General features: G+C 42.3%; 1 protein-coding gene across 6 annotated transcripts in view; it reads left to right on the forward strand.

Annotated features, from left to right (window-relative positions):
* Positions 1–15,029, forward strand: part of LOC134386424 (tripartite motif-containing protein 75-like) — a 51,610-nt gene extending 36,581 nt beyond the window's left edge. For all 6 annotated transcript variants that reach the window (XM_063108563.1, XM_063108564.1, XM_063108565.1 and 3 more), the window contains 4 exons: positions 5,269–5,453; positions 8,401–8,525; positions 9,921–10,136; positions 12,896–15,029. In XM_063108563.1, the coding sequence (XP_062964633.1) occupies positions 13,214–14,626 (1,413 nt within the window). In that variant the 5' untranslated portion in view covers positions 5,269–5,453; positions 8,401–8,525; positions 9,921–10,136; positions 12,896–13,213 and the 3' untranslated portion in view covers positions 14,627–15,029. The remainder of the gene's footprint in view (positions 1–5,268; positions 5,454–8,400; positions 8,526–9,920; positions 10,137–12,895) is intronic.
* The last annotated feature ends 1,796 nt before the right edge of the window (positions 15,030–16,825 follow it).

The raw sequence follows: 16,825 nt of genomic DNA on the forward strand, positions 1-16,825 counted from the left end.
GCCACGCCCCGCTCTCTCCGTCTGTATCAGGTGCTGCAGAAGCCGTGGCCACCACGGCACTGACGAGGCACTGATGACCGTTTCCAAGGAGCCCACGCCGGCTGGGGTTCTAGAAGCCACAGGTCATTGGCCTCCCGGCTTGTGGGGCTGGGGGAAGGGCGGCGCACCTTCGGCCCTGGCCCCCGCCGCCCCCCGGGGTTACATTCAGCCGGCCGCGCAGCTGCCCCGGGCCCGAGGGCCATGCCAACGCCCGGGCGCCCTGAGCCGCTCTGCCTAAGCCTGCCTCACTCTCCCGCTCCCTTACTTTGCTTGCCGGCAGGAGCGGGTGAGGAGGCTGCATGGCAGCTGGCGGGCGGCTGCTTGCTCCGGGTGAGCTTGGGGGTCGACGAAGGCAGCCCGAGGCCGGCGTCCGTCCGTCTGCCCGCCCGCCCTCCTGCCCCACGTCGCGGCCCCGGGCCCCGGCGCCCCAGTCACTAAGGCTGGCCCGCGGCCAGACACTGGAAGACTCTCTTGGAGTTAATACTATAATTTGATGTCTTTGCATTGATCTGTCCCAGGGAGGATGCCTCGGTGGGTGTGCATATGTGCCCCCATGCGTGTATGATCTGTGCACGCGTATGCATGTGTGTGCCCACACGTGTGCATTTGTGCGTGTGTGTGCGCCATACATGTGCACTCAACATTTGTTCATGGCGATTATCATCTTCCAGCGGCTCTGGAGCCGTATGCGTTGCAGCACAGTTTGTATTCTATGTCATTTTTCCTTTGATAGGTAGCAAATTCTTTGAGTTGACTTCCATGAGTGCTGATTGATTTTCACCAAACCATTTTACCTCTTTCAGTCTCTTCCTTTTGTGAGTTTTGGCAAGTAGTTGCAGACTTAACAATTGTCTCTCTCTCCAGGTGCCTCAAAATGTCCTTATTGTCATTGTGTCATTTGAAATCACAATTAATCAGTCAGGTGGATGAAGGCAGGTATTTTTATGTCTCTTCTCCAGATAGGGGTCAGTGGCGTTAGCAGACCTGTCCCAGTTCCCTTAGTTCACAGGTGGCACAGCTAGGATGAGAAGTCAGGTTTTCCTCCTGCAAGCCTCCTTTCCTGTTTTGTGCACAGAGCCAAGCGGCTTCTCTAGTCTGACAGTCACTCCTTTCCTGTAAATTTGTGAGTTCAAACCAGCATTTCCCTTCAGTAGTAGGGTTCTTTACATATTCCCACTCAGTTCTGGTTAGTGTATAAGCTAGATCTCAGGAGTGGAGCCAGGCAGGGGAAGACAGAAAAGCTGTTGGCCAGTAATCCTGTTTTCTGTCATGATTTTGCGATGTTGCTTTCCTTTTTGAAATCTTAAGTTTCTCATTTCTATCCGCTTCTTAGTCTATCAAGAATGGTAAGTTTCTCCCCAGGGCTGGCAAACGTAAAGCTACTGTGAGCTTTGGGCCTTTGCAGAAAGCCTCTCTCTCTGGCGTACTGATGAACATTCCACTGATTAGGAAGGAGGGAAGGGGTCTGCCTCATGCTTTACTGTGCTGTTTGTGTGTGTCTTTCCCTTCTTTTCTTCTTCCTCCTCCCCCTTTATTCCTTTTGTGTGTGTGTGTGTGAAATGCTTTTTCTGGCTAATTCAGTGCCTAGGTTTGGGGTGAACTTTCAAAGCCTTCTTAAACTAAGCTGCGGGAAGGTCATTGTCGCAAAAGGTAAAATGAATAGATTACCAGAGCTAGTTAAAAACATCATATTGAGGAGGACAAAATGTGCACCTAGGGGCAAGTCTGATCTGGACTAAGGTCCTTCTTTAGAGCTCCCCAGTCCTTCTGAGGCTGCGGCTTTCTATGGAAGTAAGTTCTACATAATGTGTCCTAGAGAAATACTCACAAGTATGCAGAGACGTAAACAGGGGTACACATTTTACAATTGTTTGTAATGTGAGAACCTAAAAATAACTTAACTCTCTGCCTACCAGTAGAAGAATACTTGAATTAATTATGGTGCTTTCATGCAGTGGAACACTATGTAATTGTGAGAAACAGTAAGGGAGATCTGGAGGTAATGAATGGAGAGGTGTCTATAACATACCGTTCAGTGAAAAACGCATGCTGATTTGTATATACATGGTATGTGTATTTAAATATGTATACACATCCACAGAAAGGTCTAGAAGAATATACTCCAAACTGTTGAAAAAAGGTGATTGGAATGGGATTAGAATGAAGGGGGAGTAGATATTTTGCTTTTTTAGTTTATATTCTTTTGTAAGACTTACTTTTTTTGCAATAAATAATGAGTTTTATCATTTTAAAATGAATAATTATGAGCAGTTAAGGAGTAAATGGTGTATTAATATCATTGGTTTCTGTCTATAATTTTGTGTTTCTATCTGGGTGTTCTTTTAAGCTAGGAAACACTGAGGGGTCATTGGGTTGTTTGTCTCATTGTTAGGCTGACGTTCTTATTGACTGTCATTGTGTCATGTGAATGATCACTTCTCCATGTCTGTTTTTCCACTAGTGTCATCGAGAGAGTATCTTCTCACTGAAATATTAAGAAATGTTAAGCGAGCAGTAATATTAATTAGATTAATTCATTCCTATTTTGAGAAGTGCAAAACTTTTTACAGAAGTCCTGGAAGAGTCAACCTGCTAGGGGCTGGCTGGGTAGCTCAGTTGTTAGAGCACAGTATTATAACACCAAAGTCAAGGGTTCCGATCCCATACTGATCAGCTGCTTCAAAAAAAAAGAGTCAAAGAGTCAACCTGCCATATGCAAATGTCAGGCTTTCCTGTGTTCTAGGCTGTCACGCCACCTGTGTGCACCACTGATCTGGGCTCAACGTTTGTGAGGAAGGAAGGGAATGTATTCACAGAAAAAAATATATATATTTTTTTTTTTCCTTTTTTTTTTTTTGTCGTTTTTTTCCTGACCGGCACTCAGCCAGTGAGTGCACCGGCCATTCCTATATAGGATCCGAACCCGCGGCAGGAGCGTCGTCGCGCTCCCAGCGCTGCACTCTACCGAGTGCGCCACGGGCTCGGCCCCAAAAATATATTTTTTATAAAAATGAAATATTTAATTACCACTTCATCATTTTCTTCTTTAATTCATGATATTTGGTTTTGTAAAAGAAAGAAGAAACGATGATTGCTTATGTGTGTCCATTGATTTCATTTTTACTTACGTTTTCAATTAACCCCAGAATCCAGATTAATTTCTTCTAGCTTTCTGGAAGGGAATGTAATTTTTGTTTATAATTTTATGTAATCTGGACTAAAGATTTGGAGAGTATTGAGTTATTTCTATGATTTTAATGGTTTTGTGTCATCTACTTTACTTTTATTTATTTATTTATTTATTTTTAAAGATGACCGGTAAGGGGATCTTAACCCTTGACTTGGTGTCGTCAGCACCGCGCTCTCCCAAGTGAGCCATGGGCAGGCCCTGTGTCATCTACTTTAGGTGTAGATAATTGAATATTACAGTTCCAAATGCCTTAATGTCTACATTAGTGAAACAGTGATGTACACAGTAGTGAAAACAGTTATTAACACGTTTATTTTCTTTCTGTTTGTACTTCAATTCCAAAAGTTCAGCATTAAGTTGGCTTTAGTTGTATTTATGCCTCGATCACAGTTCTGCTCCTTGGTATGAGACCGAGACGGGAAAGTTAGACACACCTGTGAAAGCCTAGCCTAAGTCTCACATAGAGGGATAAGAACTTTTAGTTTAGTCATAGTTTTTAAATTAAATAAACAATTTGTTTGAAGTATAATTAGATAATGATTTTTTTTTTTTTTTGTCTTTTTCGTGACCGGCACTCAGCCAGTGAGTGCACCAGCCATTCCTATATAGGATCTGAACCCGCAGCGAGAGCGCTCCCCGTGCTGCACTCTCCCGAGTGCGCCACGGGATCGGCCCTTAGATAATGATAATTTTAAAATTTGCTAAAAGATTTTTCTAGCTGAAAGATTTTTGGTCAGTTAGGTCTTTAGCTATGACGAGGTGTTGTATTTCTGTCAATAGAACATGCATGGGTTAATTCATGGTCCCTGTCATCTTTTCCAGCCATCATCAGCGAATGTGCCTGGGCTGTGGGGGAGGGTGGTTGCTGATGAGGCAGCTATTCTTCTCCACAGGACACAGCCCAGCATGTGCCTGGTTCAGGAGTGTCCGTAGAGTCTTCTTTGAATATAAAGCATAGAATAATCATCGCACTCCAAATATTTTATCCTCTTTACCTTTCAGCTGATTGTCTCTTCCCTTGAGTGAGGCACTGCCCCTAACCTAAAGACAACATGCTTGTGTTATCAGTAACATGTCTAGAGGGAGCAGTACACACACAATGACTCTTGTCTCTTTCACCCTGGGACCCGGGCCCTTTTTTCACCCAAAGTGAACTCTGCAGGTGACCTGTAGAGACATCAGAGGAAATCACCTTCTCAGTGGTCTTCCTTATCAAGTTTTTTTCCTTCATTTTTCAGAGATGTAACTTTTCTACCCTACTATTTATGTCTCTTCAAACATTCTCCTCATTGTAATTTGAGAAACAAAAGGATTTTTTTTATATTCAATGTTCTTTTCTCTTTATTTTTTGCTTTATTGAAACTTAATTGATTATACATATTTGTGGAGGATAGAGTTGACTATCAGTATTTGTGTATAATACATGATGGCCAAATCAGGATAATTAGCTTATTCATCATTACAATACATAAACAAAAGGATAATTTTAAGGGGATATTTTGGTACTCATGTTGAAACCCTGGAGATCTTTGTAAAATTAAATTTATGCATTTATCTTTTCCAAACCCAGGCACTTCCTTTCATCAGATGGATTTCCAGCCTAATGGCAGGCAGTTATTTCCTAAACTGTTAGTATGGTAGATCTTGTGGTCTCTGATTTGAGCAAATCCAGAACTGGAAACCACATATCCCACTGTGTACAGATTGCTTTGAAGTTATTTCAGGATTCACGAAAGCTTCTTCTACAGGTCTTTTTCCGCCCCGTATGGGTTTTTCCGAAGGTTAGGTTTCTTCTTTTTTTTTTTGAACCTTATCAGTCTCCCCCCACCACTCAATCACCACTTAATAAGTGTGGTCAGCTTGTTTTAAGGTGCTTAAAATTCATTGATGTTTCCAGGAACTTTTGGATAAATTGATCACCTGTTGGCCACCTGCTCAAGTTTTCCCAGGGTCTACCCGGGACAGGCTTCTGTGCCCAGGGCTTGTTTTGAGTCCCCACAGCCAGTTGGGTGCAGTGATTATCCATTTCTCATTCTCAGTGCAATCGCTTCAATCCTGAGGGCCTGGCTTGACCAACGCGTGGAGGACTTCCGAGAACCCCCTCACTTCCCGTGCTTACAGAAGCTGCTGGATTATCTCAAACGGATGATGCCAGGTTCTGAGCCAGAGCGAAGAGCACAAAACCTTCTTGAGCAGTTTCAGAAGCAAGAAGTGGAAACTGACAGTGAGTACTGCGTTTGCTCACAGCAAAAGCTAGATTCTGATTTCCAGCCTCCTCGTTGGAGGAAAGCTCTCCCTATGCCGGTTGAATAGGAAAGCTTGGTGCCCTCAGAAGACAAGCTGCTGGAGGATTGACATGGGCATAAAATTCTCAAGGTTACTGAAGTGCTAATTACAGAGCCTTACAGCTTTAGAGCAAAGAGGGTGTTTTTCAAGACCACCTAGTTTGCTCCCTATTTTATAGATGAGAAAACAGTGGAAACTGTGGCTGAGAGAAGTTAAGTAATTTCCTAGGGTTTCTTCTGTTACCAAGAAGAAGAGGGTCTCCTGGATGAGATTTTTATATTCCACCATCAACATGTACCATGCTGAACTTGCTTTTCACTGTTTGCCTGATAACTCCTCCTTCTATCAAATGTTAACAAGCACCCCCATCCAGCAGACAAGAAATTAAATCTGATTCTGCTCCTGCCCTCCCAAGAGCTCAGAAAAGGTGTTTCTCCTTCAGGGTAGAAAGCATCACTGTAATGTGTCCCCTGCCAGAGCAGATTACCATCATTTAGCATCTCTAATGGCCTCAGCAAAGGAAGTTTCTGTGGCTGTTTTTTCCTATTTGAGGAATTGACCCACCATTTTCAAGGACAAAGGAGGGGCTGCCATTCTAGGTCATGGGGTGTTTATAACTATCAGGCTTTGAAGAAAGTCAGAAAGAGGTTAGGACAAGCTTCCAGCATGACGTTTTATCTTCTCCCTGGGGTGCTGGTGACGGTTGCCATGGTGGCTGACCCACTTGGAGCTTGTGACAGGCATTTCTCTGAAGTGATGGCTGATTTCCTCAGGGAAAGGAAGCGATTCCTTGGCACTGATCAGGGAAGCTGCATCAGCTCCAAAGAAAATAACCTCAAATTCTTAACAGTACCTGCTGCATTTTTTTATATTTGGGGGAGTGGAGAGGGTGAAATGCAGTTGCATCATTACAAGCAGACTGCCAGATACTGTGTATCTCAGGTGACTTCATCTGCCGGGAATGTTTGAATACCAGGGGCACACCTCCAGCTGCAAGCCTCAGCTCCCTTCGGGGCCTGCACACCTGGCTTTGCGCTGGAGTGGAAAACGCTGTGTTGGAGCCCAGCTCTCCCCATTGGGGCTGCTTCTGGCTCTGTGCCTAATTGGGGAACCGGTGAGACCAGTCGCTCATTGTTTCCAACCCAGGGACTGGAAGGCAGAGCTCATTTGGCAGGCCGAGGCAGGGGAGAAGGAGATTGCCTTGGTTCCCATGTGTTTATTTTACCCAGTCTTAACGCCAGCAAAAGCAACAGGCTCTCCTGTATGTTTCAAAAGTAAAATCGTGCTTGAAGTTTTTACTTACTTCTGGAAGAGAACGAAAAGCAGAAACAATGAAGGCATGAACTAGGCCCCAGAGAGAAAGGACCGTGTACTCTTCATGCACAGCAACATTCTAGACATATGAACATATGCCTGCCATGAGTGTTTGTTGAATGAATGAATGAGATCATGCCTTAGCACAGACCTTTCTTGGCTGAAGTGGGTCAGCCTCTGCATTGCAAGGTGGTTGATACATATCTATACAGTAGCTGGCAAGAGGGATCAGAGGCCCATTCTGAACCACTAGACCCCCAATTTCTCATTCCTTCACTGAATGAGAGTACCTGAGTTGTGTGGAGGGAAAGTGATGAAATCAGACTGTTTAACATCCCCCATATCATGGAGTGTTTTAGCTTCCTTTAGCTGGCACTTGTTTGTGTCCCAGACTTTGGGGCCAGGCAGTAATCCCCTCCTCCCTCTTCCAGTCCCCATTTGCATGAGGACCTTCAACTCTGGGGTAATGGGGCAATCTTTAGGTTACATACCTGCCACCAGAGTAGACAGGTACCCACATGCTGCCCTGGTAGGGGAATTGTTGTAGGGCCCACACTTAGCATTCCCTTTCCCCTACAAAACTAAGAAAAAGCTACCCTCACTTGATCCAAGATGCCTAAAAGTCATTCATTCTACAAAGAAAGAGAGAAAAGCTTTAAAATATAAATGTTCTTCTGGGGGAGTAGTAACTGATTTAAATTTCTGCTGAGATATGACTGAATGCAACTAGATCTTTTTTTTGAAGGGGGATGAGGTGAGAAACAGCCCAGGAATTGGGGAAAACCTCCAGGGAAGGGAAGCTGAGGATTCAAGTCAAATTTCATCCAATTCTAGTTTTTTCCAGATGGAGACTGGAGGTCCTGTTTTAGGTGCTCGGCCCTTCAGCTTTTTATTTGGAGTCCTGGGTAATGATTTTTTTCTTACTTTTTCAGGCTATGCCCTATGTAATTTGCTAATTGATGGGCTTGTCTATAATAAGGCTCAGATGAATTTAGTTTAAGGCTATATTCTGCTGCTTCATGCATACTTAACTCTAGGTGGAAGCTGAAAGGGACTCTGAACATTTAGAGAATTCTGAGGACTTTGTCAGTATTTCTGATACCACAATGGCCCATTCTACCCCCAAAGCCTGGCCTGTCTTCATGCCCAGTCCTTCTAGGCTTCTGGTTAGAAGTGGCCCAGAAATTAAGAATTACATGGTCGGGGTTCAGGAATGACTTGGTTTAGTCCTGGAGCTGATCGGAGAGTTTGAGGGTGCCCACAATGAGGGTGACCCCAAATGTGGGCCCCACTTTGCTTCTCCAGATTTTGCCTAACCTGGCTCTGTCCTTGGCGTAGGAACCCGTGGTTTGTCAAAGTGACAACATGAGGCCCCTGAAGGTAGTAAAGAATCTAAGAACAAGCAGAGTTGGGGAAGACCTCCATTTTGCTCAGATTTATGGTCTGCTGTTATTTCCCTATGGGTTTTCTGAAGGTCTAGCCCTCTTCTTCCTAAAGAGGTCCCATTTGACTCTGTAAACAAGGTCTTATACACGGGCACCAAATTACTGATTTTTTTCGGATGTGAACAGGTGGGCTTCCCAACACCATCTCCTTCAGCCTGGAAGAGGAGGAGGAGCTGGAGGGCAGAGGGTCAGCAGAATTCACGTGCTTCTCAGAGGACCTCGTGGCCGAGGAGCTGACCTACATGGACGCGGTACTACGTCTTCTCTTTGTGTCTCAGATGTGATTCCACTTAAACATGGGGGAGTGACAGTATTGGTGGGGCAATATGATTTAAGTCTTTTTGAATCCTTGAGAGAGGCTGTGCCTATAAATGCAGAGTTAAGATGTGACTTGAATCAATCATCTGAATAATTCAGGCCTAAGCTCTTCTTGCAAATCTGGAAGAAGGTGCTTTTTACTTGGAGCTCAAGACACAGAGGGAAGTAAGAATTCTAATCCTAGTGAAACAAAATCTACCCTGTTCCACAGTGTTTCTCCCTTCAGACTCATAAATATTTCAAGTTCTGAACTGTTTATTTGGAGGATCGTAAAGGGTCAAAGGATAAGTTAGGATAAAATGAATTCACCGAATCCACATGTGACCCTATCTGGCAGCCCATTTCCATGTGTGCTTCCTGTACTTTTGAAGTTTGAATATTTTTGTTAGCTGTACATATTTGATTGTCAGTGACATTTCTTAGCTCAGTGTTAGCTAGTAAGTACCAGTTTCTTTCTTTTTTTTTTTTAAAGGAGACTTTTAGGAATTATCACAACGGTTTTAGCTCTTCTGCACTTAACGAGTTTTGAGAAAGCAGGAGAGTTTCCATCTAATGAGGATGCAAGTAAGGTATCAGAAGTAAATCAGATAGTCTGTATGAAGTAAATCCTGGTGTTTTTCTTTTATACAAATCCCTACACAAATTATACTGAATCGTTGTACAAATGAGAATCTGACTTGTTAAAAAACATTGGTCTTTTGGTTCCACAATGATAGCATAAGAGAAAGATGGAAAACTTTGTTGGTTATTATTTTTAGGAAAAGACCTGGAAATCAGGATGTAAATCCCTCTTTCTTCCTTCTACCGTGTGATATGGAATAGTTTTTCCTATTGTATGTTTTTTACTTTCTTCATTTTAAAGAATGTGGAATAGTGACATTGATGGGGGGGCATGTGCTGTCCGTCTGTGAGTCACTTTCAGGCAGTCAGTGAGCATCTAGTTGCATTATAGGTAGTTCATGATCATGAGTGCCCACAGTGCACCTTGGGTATGATATTGAAGTTAAAATAACCTTAACCACATTTATCTACCCTGGCTTTTCTTGCAAGACAGAAAATTAAAAATGTCTTTAGTCATTTAAATTTTCTTTTGGTCATTGTGTTCTATTTGCTCTGTTGAGCTGATTTTAAAAGATCACGTAGGCTTTTCTGATGCATTAATGTCTTAATTATTTACTTTTGTCTATTGAAATGGACACCATGAGGCAAATCGAGTTGAAAAGGATTATTTGTCTTCACAAAATACCATCGTACAGATGCCCCAGATGATGTGCTTTGCCGTATAAAATGTCTCTGTTGTCTTAAAGTCAATTCCTCATTTGTTCTAGCAACTGTTCAAGAAAGTAGTGCCTCACCACTGCCTGGGCTGCATTTGGTCTCGAAGGGATAAGAAGGAAAACAAACATTTGGCTCCTACGATCCGTGCTACCATCTCTCAGTTTAATACCCTCACCAAATGTGTTGTCAGCACCATCCTGGGGGGCAAAGAACTCAAAACTCAGCAGAGAGCCAGAATCATCGAGAAGTGGATTGACATTGCTCATGTAATTGTCTTTTCAAAATTATTCTTTGTGTTTAGTAAATATTAGAGCCTACTCCCATTACTTTGTTTAAAATGGTTTAGCCATTTGGTTGGAAAGGCTGTCAAAAGACTATGTTGAGGGCCCATTTGGTGGTGGTGGTTGTTTTTGTTGTTCCTAAAGTAAGGAAAAATGTTGCCTTTCTTAACTTGGGAATTTGTTTATTTTTCCTCTTAAAAAAAAAAAAAGTTCCCCCACTAGCTTCTTTCTGCTCGTGGGCCCCCACACTGCTGCTTTTCCAGGGAGAGACATTCTGTCTGCTTTTTCCTTTGTGTTCACCATGGGCTGTCAGTCTCTGCCCCACTTTCAGTGAATATAACCAAGGGTCTGAATGTGAAACAGACTGCTTTTCAACCCAAAATGATTACCCATGCCCCCTTCCAGTACCTGGAAGCATTACATCTTCTGCAGATTTGAAGAGCTGGTACCTTCTCAGAATCCTGAATCTCTTCTCTAAAGAACTGAAACACTTAGGCAGATCTCACATCCACCTGAGGCCTTTCTGGGGGCCTCAGACCTGCATTTGGAGGGAGGAATCTGTTCCTAGGCCTGAATTACATTCTGCTGTTCAGTGGCTAGTCTCTCGGTTCAGTTTTTTACATGCTATATGGCTTTCATTTATCAGCATCTTATGTCATGTCTGAGGAAATGTCAAAAGTATTCAGTCAATGGTTACCATATATTTTGTGAGCTCCTCATGTATGTAAACTACAATATTATGTACTTTATGGACATAGCAGGATAGAACACTCTCCGCCTGGGCAGTAGAGGAGTAGGGCTGTGTGAGATGAGTACTGTGAAAGTGGATGAGGGAGAAATTACTGATTGGGGTGATCAAGGATGGCTTCATGGATGAGGTGACATTTGAATTTAGCTTTGAATAATAGTTAGGATTTTGGGTATTTGAAGATTCGAGAAGGCATTTTTTTGTCTAGGCAGAAGAAATTACCTCAGCAAAATAATGATTTTGCAAAAGAATTACTATGTAAATATCCTATTAGTTTTTGTTCTGGGCTACATGGGTCAACCCTCAACCAAAACACATTTTGCTTTATATCCCAGTAGATGTGTTTTTCATTAATCCCCTATCTGTAGGTCATAATGCCTAAGCCTTTCTTTTGGTGGCTGGCCTGTTACAGGGATCGAACCCTGGACCTTGGTGTCATCAGCACCACACTCCAACCCACTGAGTAACTGGCCAGCCCATCCCTAAGCCTTTCATATTCTCTTTCATTGTTTTTGATTAAAGAGCAAGGACATAATTGTGCCAGAGAATTTGCCTTGTTTTCCTTGTTTTGAGTCTTTAGGTAGTCTGTCACTACAGGATTTTTAGTATATGAAAAAAAAATGAACAAGAAACATAAGAGTATAAGTTGCATTAGTAACTTACATTTCTCCTATTCTCAACAAGTAAAAGTTACAAAAGAAGTTCTGATATAGTGTTATATAGCATGGAATTTCTCCGTCTTCGAATAAGAAAGTATTTGTGCCATAAATGCCACAGCATTTACAATCTTTTACATGTCTCAAAAGCAACTTTTATAAGCACCACACTAACCAACTGAACTAACTGGCCAGCTCTCTCCTCTTCTCCGCTCTCCTGTGTCTGTGTTATTACCAGTCATCTGCTTTGTTTTCATAATTGTCCATTTGTTTTTATGATTTGAATGTACTCAAATCGATAGACTTTCACGTAGCCTAGCTTTGATTTCAACTTCTATTGTGTAGCACTTCACAGATCCCAATTTTATTTTATTTTATTTTTTTTATTTTATTTTATTTTATTTTATTTTGTCTTTTTCATGACCGGCACTCAGCCAATGAGTGCACCGGCCAGTCCTATATAGGATCCGAACCCACAGCGGGAGCGTCGCTGCGCTCCCAGCGCTGCACTCTCCCGAGTGCGCCACGGGCTCGGCCCCACAGATCCCAATTTTAACCTTGGGTTGTTTGCCAGGATGTATCCCCTGTAGGGTGCTCTGAACTCCAAGTTTGTTCCCTCAACCCTGAGATTCAGCTGAAAGCTCTACTTAGCTTCTCAGCTTCTGTTTCAGAATCAGTAACTGCATCTTAAGGAAAGTTCCAGTCTCCTCTTCTCAGAATCTAATCCCCACAAATCCTTACTAGTTGGTAGCTCACCATTAACTTCAAAGAGTAATTGTGTATGTGTTTCTCAGTTTTGTTACACATTGAAACCCTGACCTCTAATTTCTTTCTGTGCATCATGTGAAGATAAGCTTTCCAAGTTGGCAGAATTTTCAGAGTAAGTCTATCTAGTCCAACTCCCATGCACTTATGTGCACAGCTTGATATATCTATCAGTTGAGAAAGTTAGATGAAAACCAAGTAAACGTTGGTATATTATGAATACAGTGCTATCAGAAATATTTGTGATTTAAGCCAAGAAGTACCAGAATTGTGTTTTAGGTTTTCACCAGATTGCAATGATTGACGTTGGGATTTTTGTCCTTGTATACCTGATTCTCCTAGAGTTGAGTAAATTAAGTCCTTTTCCCACGTCCTCAGTAGGTACCCAGGGAGAGGGGATCTAATCCCAAAGCCCATACACTTTCTGCAGTCTCATGCAGCCCAGTGCTGTTGACTTGGGCATAGATCGATTCCTGGGGGTAGAGAGAAGAATCAGTGGTTGCCTCAAATATGGTAGTGTCCAGGGCCAAAAGATGAATGGTAGCATTTCTAAAATAATCTTTTCTCATTCCCAGGAACTAATAGTCACTCTGAGAACTGCTGAGCTTGGATTCCTGTTCTCTGCCCTTGGCAGCTACTTGCCCGACAAATCTGTGACTGGCTGCAAGTGGCAGTGGAACTCCTTTGGGCACCTGCCTCTGCAACTGAGGCCAGTGGCCTCAGAACATCAAGAGCTGCCCTTAATTGACAAGGAGGCATTCAACACAGGAAGGACAGTGAGATCGCAGGGTGCATCTGCTTTTCCCTGGAGAGTGCCTGCTGAGCCAACCTGCTGAAGAAAGCCCACCTCCTGAAGAAAGCCCACCTCCGTCCAGACCTTCATTCACAGCCCAATGGAGGTGGCAGCAGTCCTGTCAGGATTCCAGGTAGAGGCCAAGTGCCCTGTTTGTCTGGATGACCTGAGAGACCCCATCACCAGTGAATATGGGCACAACTTCACTTTCTCCTGCATCAGACAATCCTGGGAGAATCTACAGGACAGTTTCCCTTGCCCTGTCTGTCGTCACCAATGCCAAGAGGGGGCCTTCAGGAGCAACACCCAGCTGGGAAGGATGATTGACATTGCCAGGCTACTCCACATCACCCGGAGCAAGAAGAAGAGGCAGAAAGATTTGTCCTTGTGTGAGAAGCACAACCAGGTCCTGACCCTTTTCTGTGAGGAGGACCTAGAGGTGTTGTGTCCCCTGTGCACTCAGCCCCCTGACCACCAGGGCCACCACGTGAGACCCGTAGAGGAGGCCGCCTCTCATCACAGGAAAAGGCTCCGCAGCTCCATTGAGCCCCTGAAGAAGCAAGTGGCAGATGTTCAGAAGCTACTGGCCGCCCAAGACAGAGAACTATTAGAACTGAGAGAGAAGGTGGAAAACCAGGCACAGAAAGTGTCCTGTGAATTTGAGCACCTGACTCAGTTTCTAGAACATAATCAATGGGCAGTTTTCTCAAGGTTAGCTGAGGAAGAGAAGGACATTCAACAGAAACTCAGTGCAAACAGAACAGCATTTTCAGACCACATTGCCACTGTCAAAGGTCTGCTAACGGAGGTGGCCGAGAAGAGTGTGATGTCGGAAGTGGAGCTGCTGAGGGACATCAGGAGCATCCTGGGCAGGTGTGAAGGCCTGAAATCTACCGCGCTCTATTCCTTCCAGTTAAAGAGAGAAGCGTGCTGTCTGCCTCCACAGAATGTGGCTCTTCGAAAGATTATACAGAGGTTTAGAGAAGAGGTGACTCTAGATCCCGAGACAGCACACCCTAATCTGCTTGTCTCCGAGGATAAGAAATGTGTGACATTCGTGAAGAAAAAGCAAAGAGTTCATCGGAATCCGAGGAGATTTACAGTGTCTCCAGTCATCCTGGGTTCTGAGGGATTCGATTCCGGCCGGCATTACTGGGAGGTCCAAGTGGATGAGAAGCCTAAATGGACCGTGGGGGTCTGTAAAGACTCCCTTTCCAGGAAGGGAAAGCGGCCCCCATCGGGACAGAACAGACGCTGGACGGTTCAGCTGCGGAATGGTGACTATGTGGCTCAAGGTGCGGTTCCAGTCACTCTGCTGCTGATGGAAAAGCCCAGAGGGATTGGTGTTTATCTGGACTATGAGCTGGGCGAGATTTCCTTCTACAATTTGAATGACAGGTCTCACATTCATCCTTTCACTGACACATTTTCTGAAGTTCTGAAGCCTTATTTCCGTGTGGGATGTGATTCAAAACCTCTTACCATCTGTGCAGTAACAGGCTGTGAAGGATGAACTGTGACATTGCTTCGTTTTCTTCCTGTAATTTATGGACAGTAGGTAGAATATTATACAACTATCAGTCCATTTAGCACAACAAAAAACTTTTAAATCTACTTCTATAGCTGGCCAGATAGCTCTGTTGGTTAGAGTTTAGCTTTATAACACCAGGGTCAAGGGTTTGGATCTCCATATGGCCAGCTGTCAAAAAAATAAAAAATAAAAATAATTTTTAAATATACATACTTCTATAACTTAAACCAATGAGGAAATTTTTCTCATTTTTTTTTCCATTTTGTTTCAAAAACAGCATATGTGGAAACTAAATACAGGGATTAGCTGTAAAGTGTTTCTGGAGTTCTAAGTCGAGAGCATAAAATTGTACTTTCACAGCTCCAATAAATTTTGTTTATTTACATATTTTCTACACCTGTGCATTTACCCATTTCAAATTTGTATCTTAATTCTAGGTGGCAGAGAAGACATCATTGTGGGAGACAATTCTCTGAGGGTCTCCTGTTTCTGAACTTATTGGGAACAAGACACTGATTGCTCAAGACTAGTTTCAAGGATGTTTTTATGGGGAACAGCCTTGGAAGTGAGAGATGGTACCTCCATCCCGAATAGAGTTCAGGTTTGTTTACTGTTTAGTATAATAAAGATAATGTCTCCCTCCAAGGCACAGAAGTTCAGGCAGATTTACTGCTGATTATAAAGGATTTGAGTTGTTATTTACCAGTGGTGTGTTCTAAACTATCACCTGAAATATAGAGGTTATATCTATCATGCCAAATAATTATGAAGATCAAGTGAGATGCTGCGCGCGCGTGCACGCACGCACACACACACACACACACACACACACACACACCTGGGACATAATTGATGTAGAAAAAGATCAGTTTTTTCTTAAGTCTGTTATAAAATTTCCTTGGTTTGACGTTTTGGGGGCCTAGTAAAATTTTATATTTTTGATTTGGAACAGTGAAGCCAATAGATTGTTTCTGTTTCCCTCCCACCGTTGGAGAGATTTCTTCATGTCACCACAGACTTCAAAGAGGCTGCCACTTTTCTCTCTAGTTCTAGCATTAAGTATGTTTCTGTTCTATTCCTGGTTTACATGGATGCCTATTTCGATTGAGTGTGGCTCAGATATTATTCTTTGTTTATATTATGAAAAGAAGCACACAAGAGGGGATTGACACACATAGGCACAATTTAAAGAAGAATAAAATTCCTATGTATAAAACACAAATTAAGAAATAAAACATCACAGTCTGTGGAAAACCTCACTGTATATCACCCTCATTTCTCTCACCCTTGAGACAACTACCTTGATTTGACATTACTAATTTTCTTGAGAGTACTCAACTTGAAATGAAATGATTCTAAATAGCAAAACCAGACCATAAGAAAGTCTGAAACTCAGTAAAGGTAAATAGACAAAAAATTTTATGTTACTATAAAGATGGTGAATAAATCACTTTTAAGTGTGCTATAAAAGTTAAACGACAAAAGTATTTTAAAAAATTATAACTATGTAGTCAATAATACTTTGCATATTTCAAAATAGCAGAAAGAAAGCATTTTGAATGTTCTCACTACAAAGAAATGATAAATGTCTCAGACGATGGAGATGCCAATTACTCTAATTTTATTATTACATTTTATATACTGTATTGAAATATTACACTGTACCCCATACATATGTACCATTATTATGTATCAATTAAAAATATATAAGTCATTTTTTAAAAGAAAGCTATGCCTAAATTATGCTAGTGGATACATAATACAAATAGATGCAAATTTTGACATCAATGGCATAAAATGTGTGGATAGGAGAGAGAAAGTGGAGAGTTCTTGTATGCAAGGGAAGCTAAGTTTTTATTAGCTTAAAATAGACTTTTATTTTATGTTCTTTTTCCACCACTGACACCAAAAAAAAAAAAAAAAAGATATTTTATGTTAAAGCCCTTGGTAACCACAAAGAAAATACCTATGTAAGTTACACAGAAGACAGAAGAACAAAAATCTATCACTACCAAAAAAAAAAAAAAAACCCAACATAAACAGAGAAAAAGAAGGACAAGAGAACTACAATACAAACAGAAAACAGTTAACAAAATGGCAATAGTAAATCTTTCCCAATAAATAATTAAGTTTAGCATAAATGACTGAACTCCCCAATAAAAATATATAGATTGGCTAAAT

Source organism: Cynocephalus volans, chromosome 9 (assembly GCF_027409185.1).
Source record: "Cynocephalus volans isolate mCynVol1 chromosome 9, mCynVol1.pri, whole genome shotgun sequence".
NCBI lineage: Eukaryota > Metazoa > Chordata > Mammalia > Dermoptera > Cynocephalidae > Cynocephalus > Cynocephalus volans.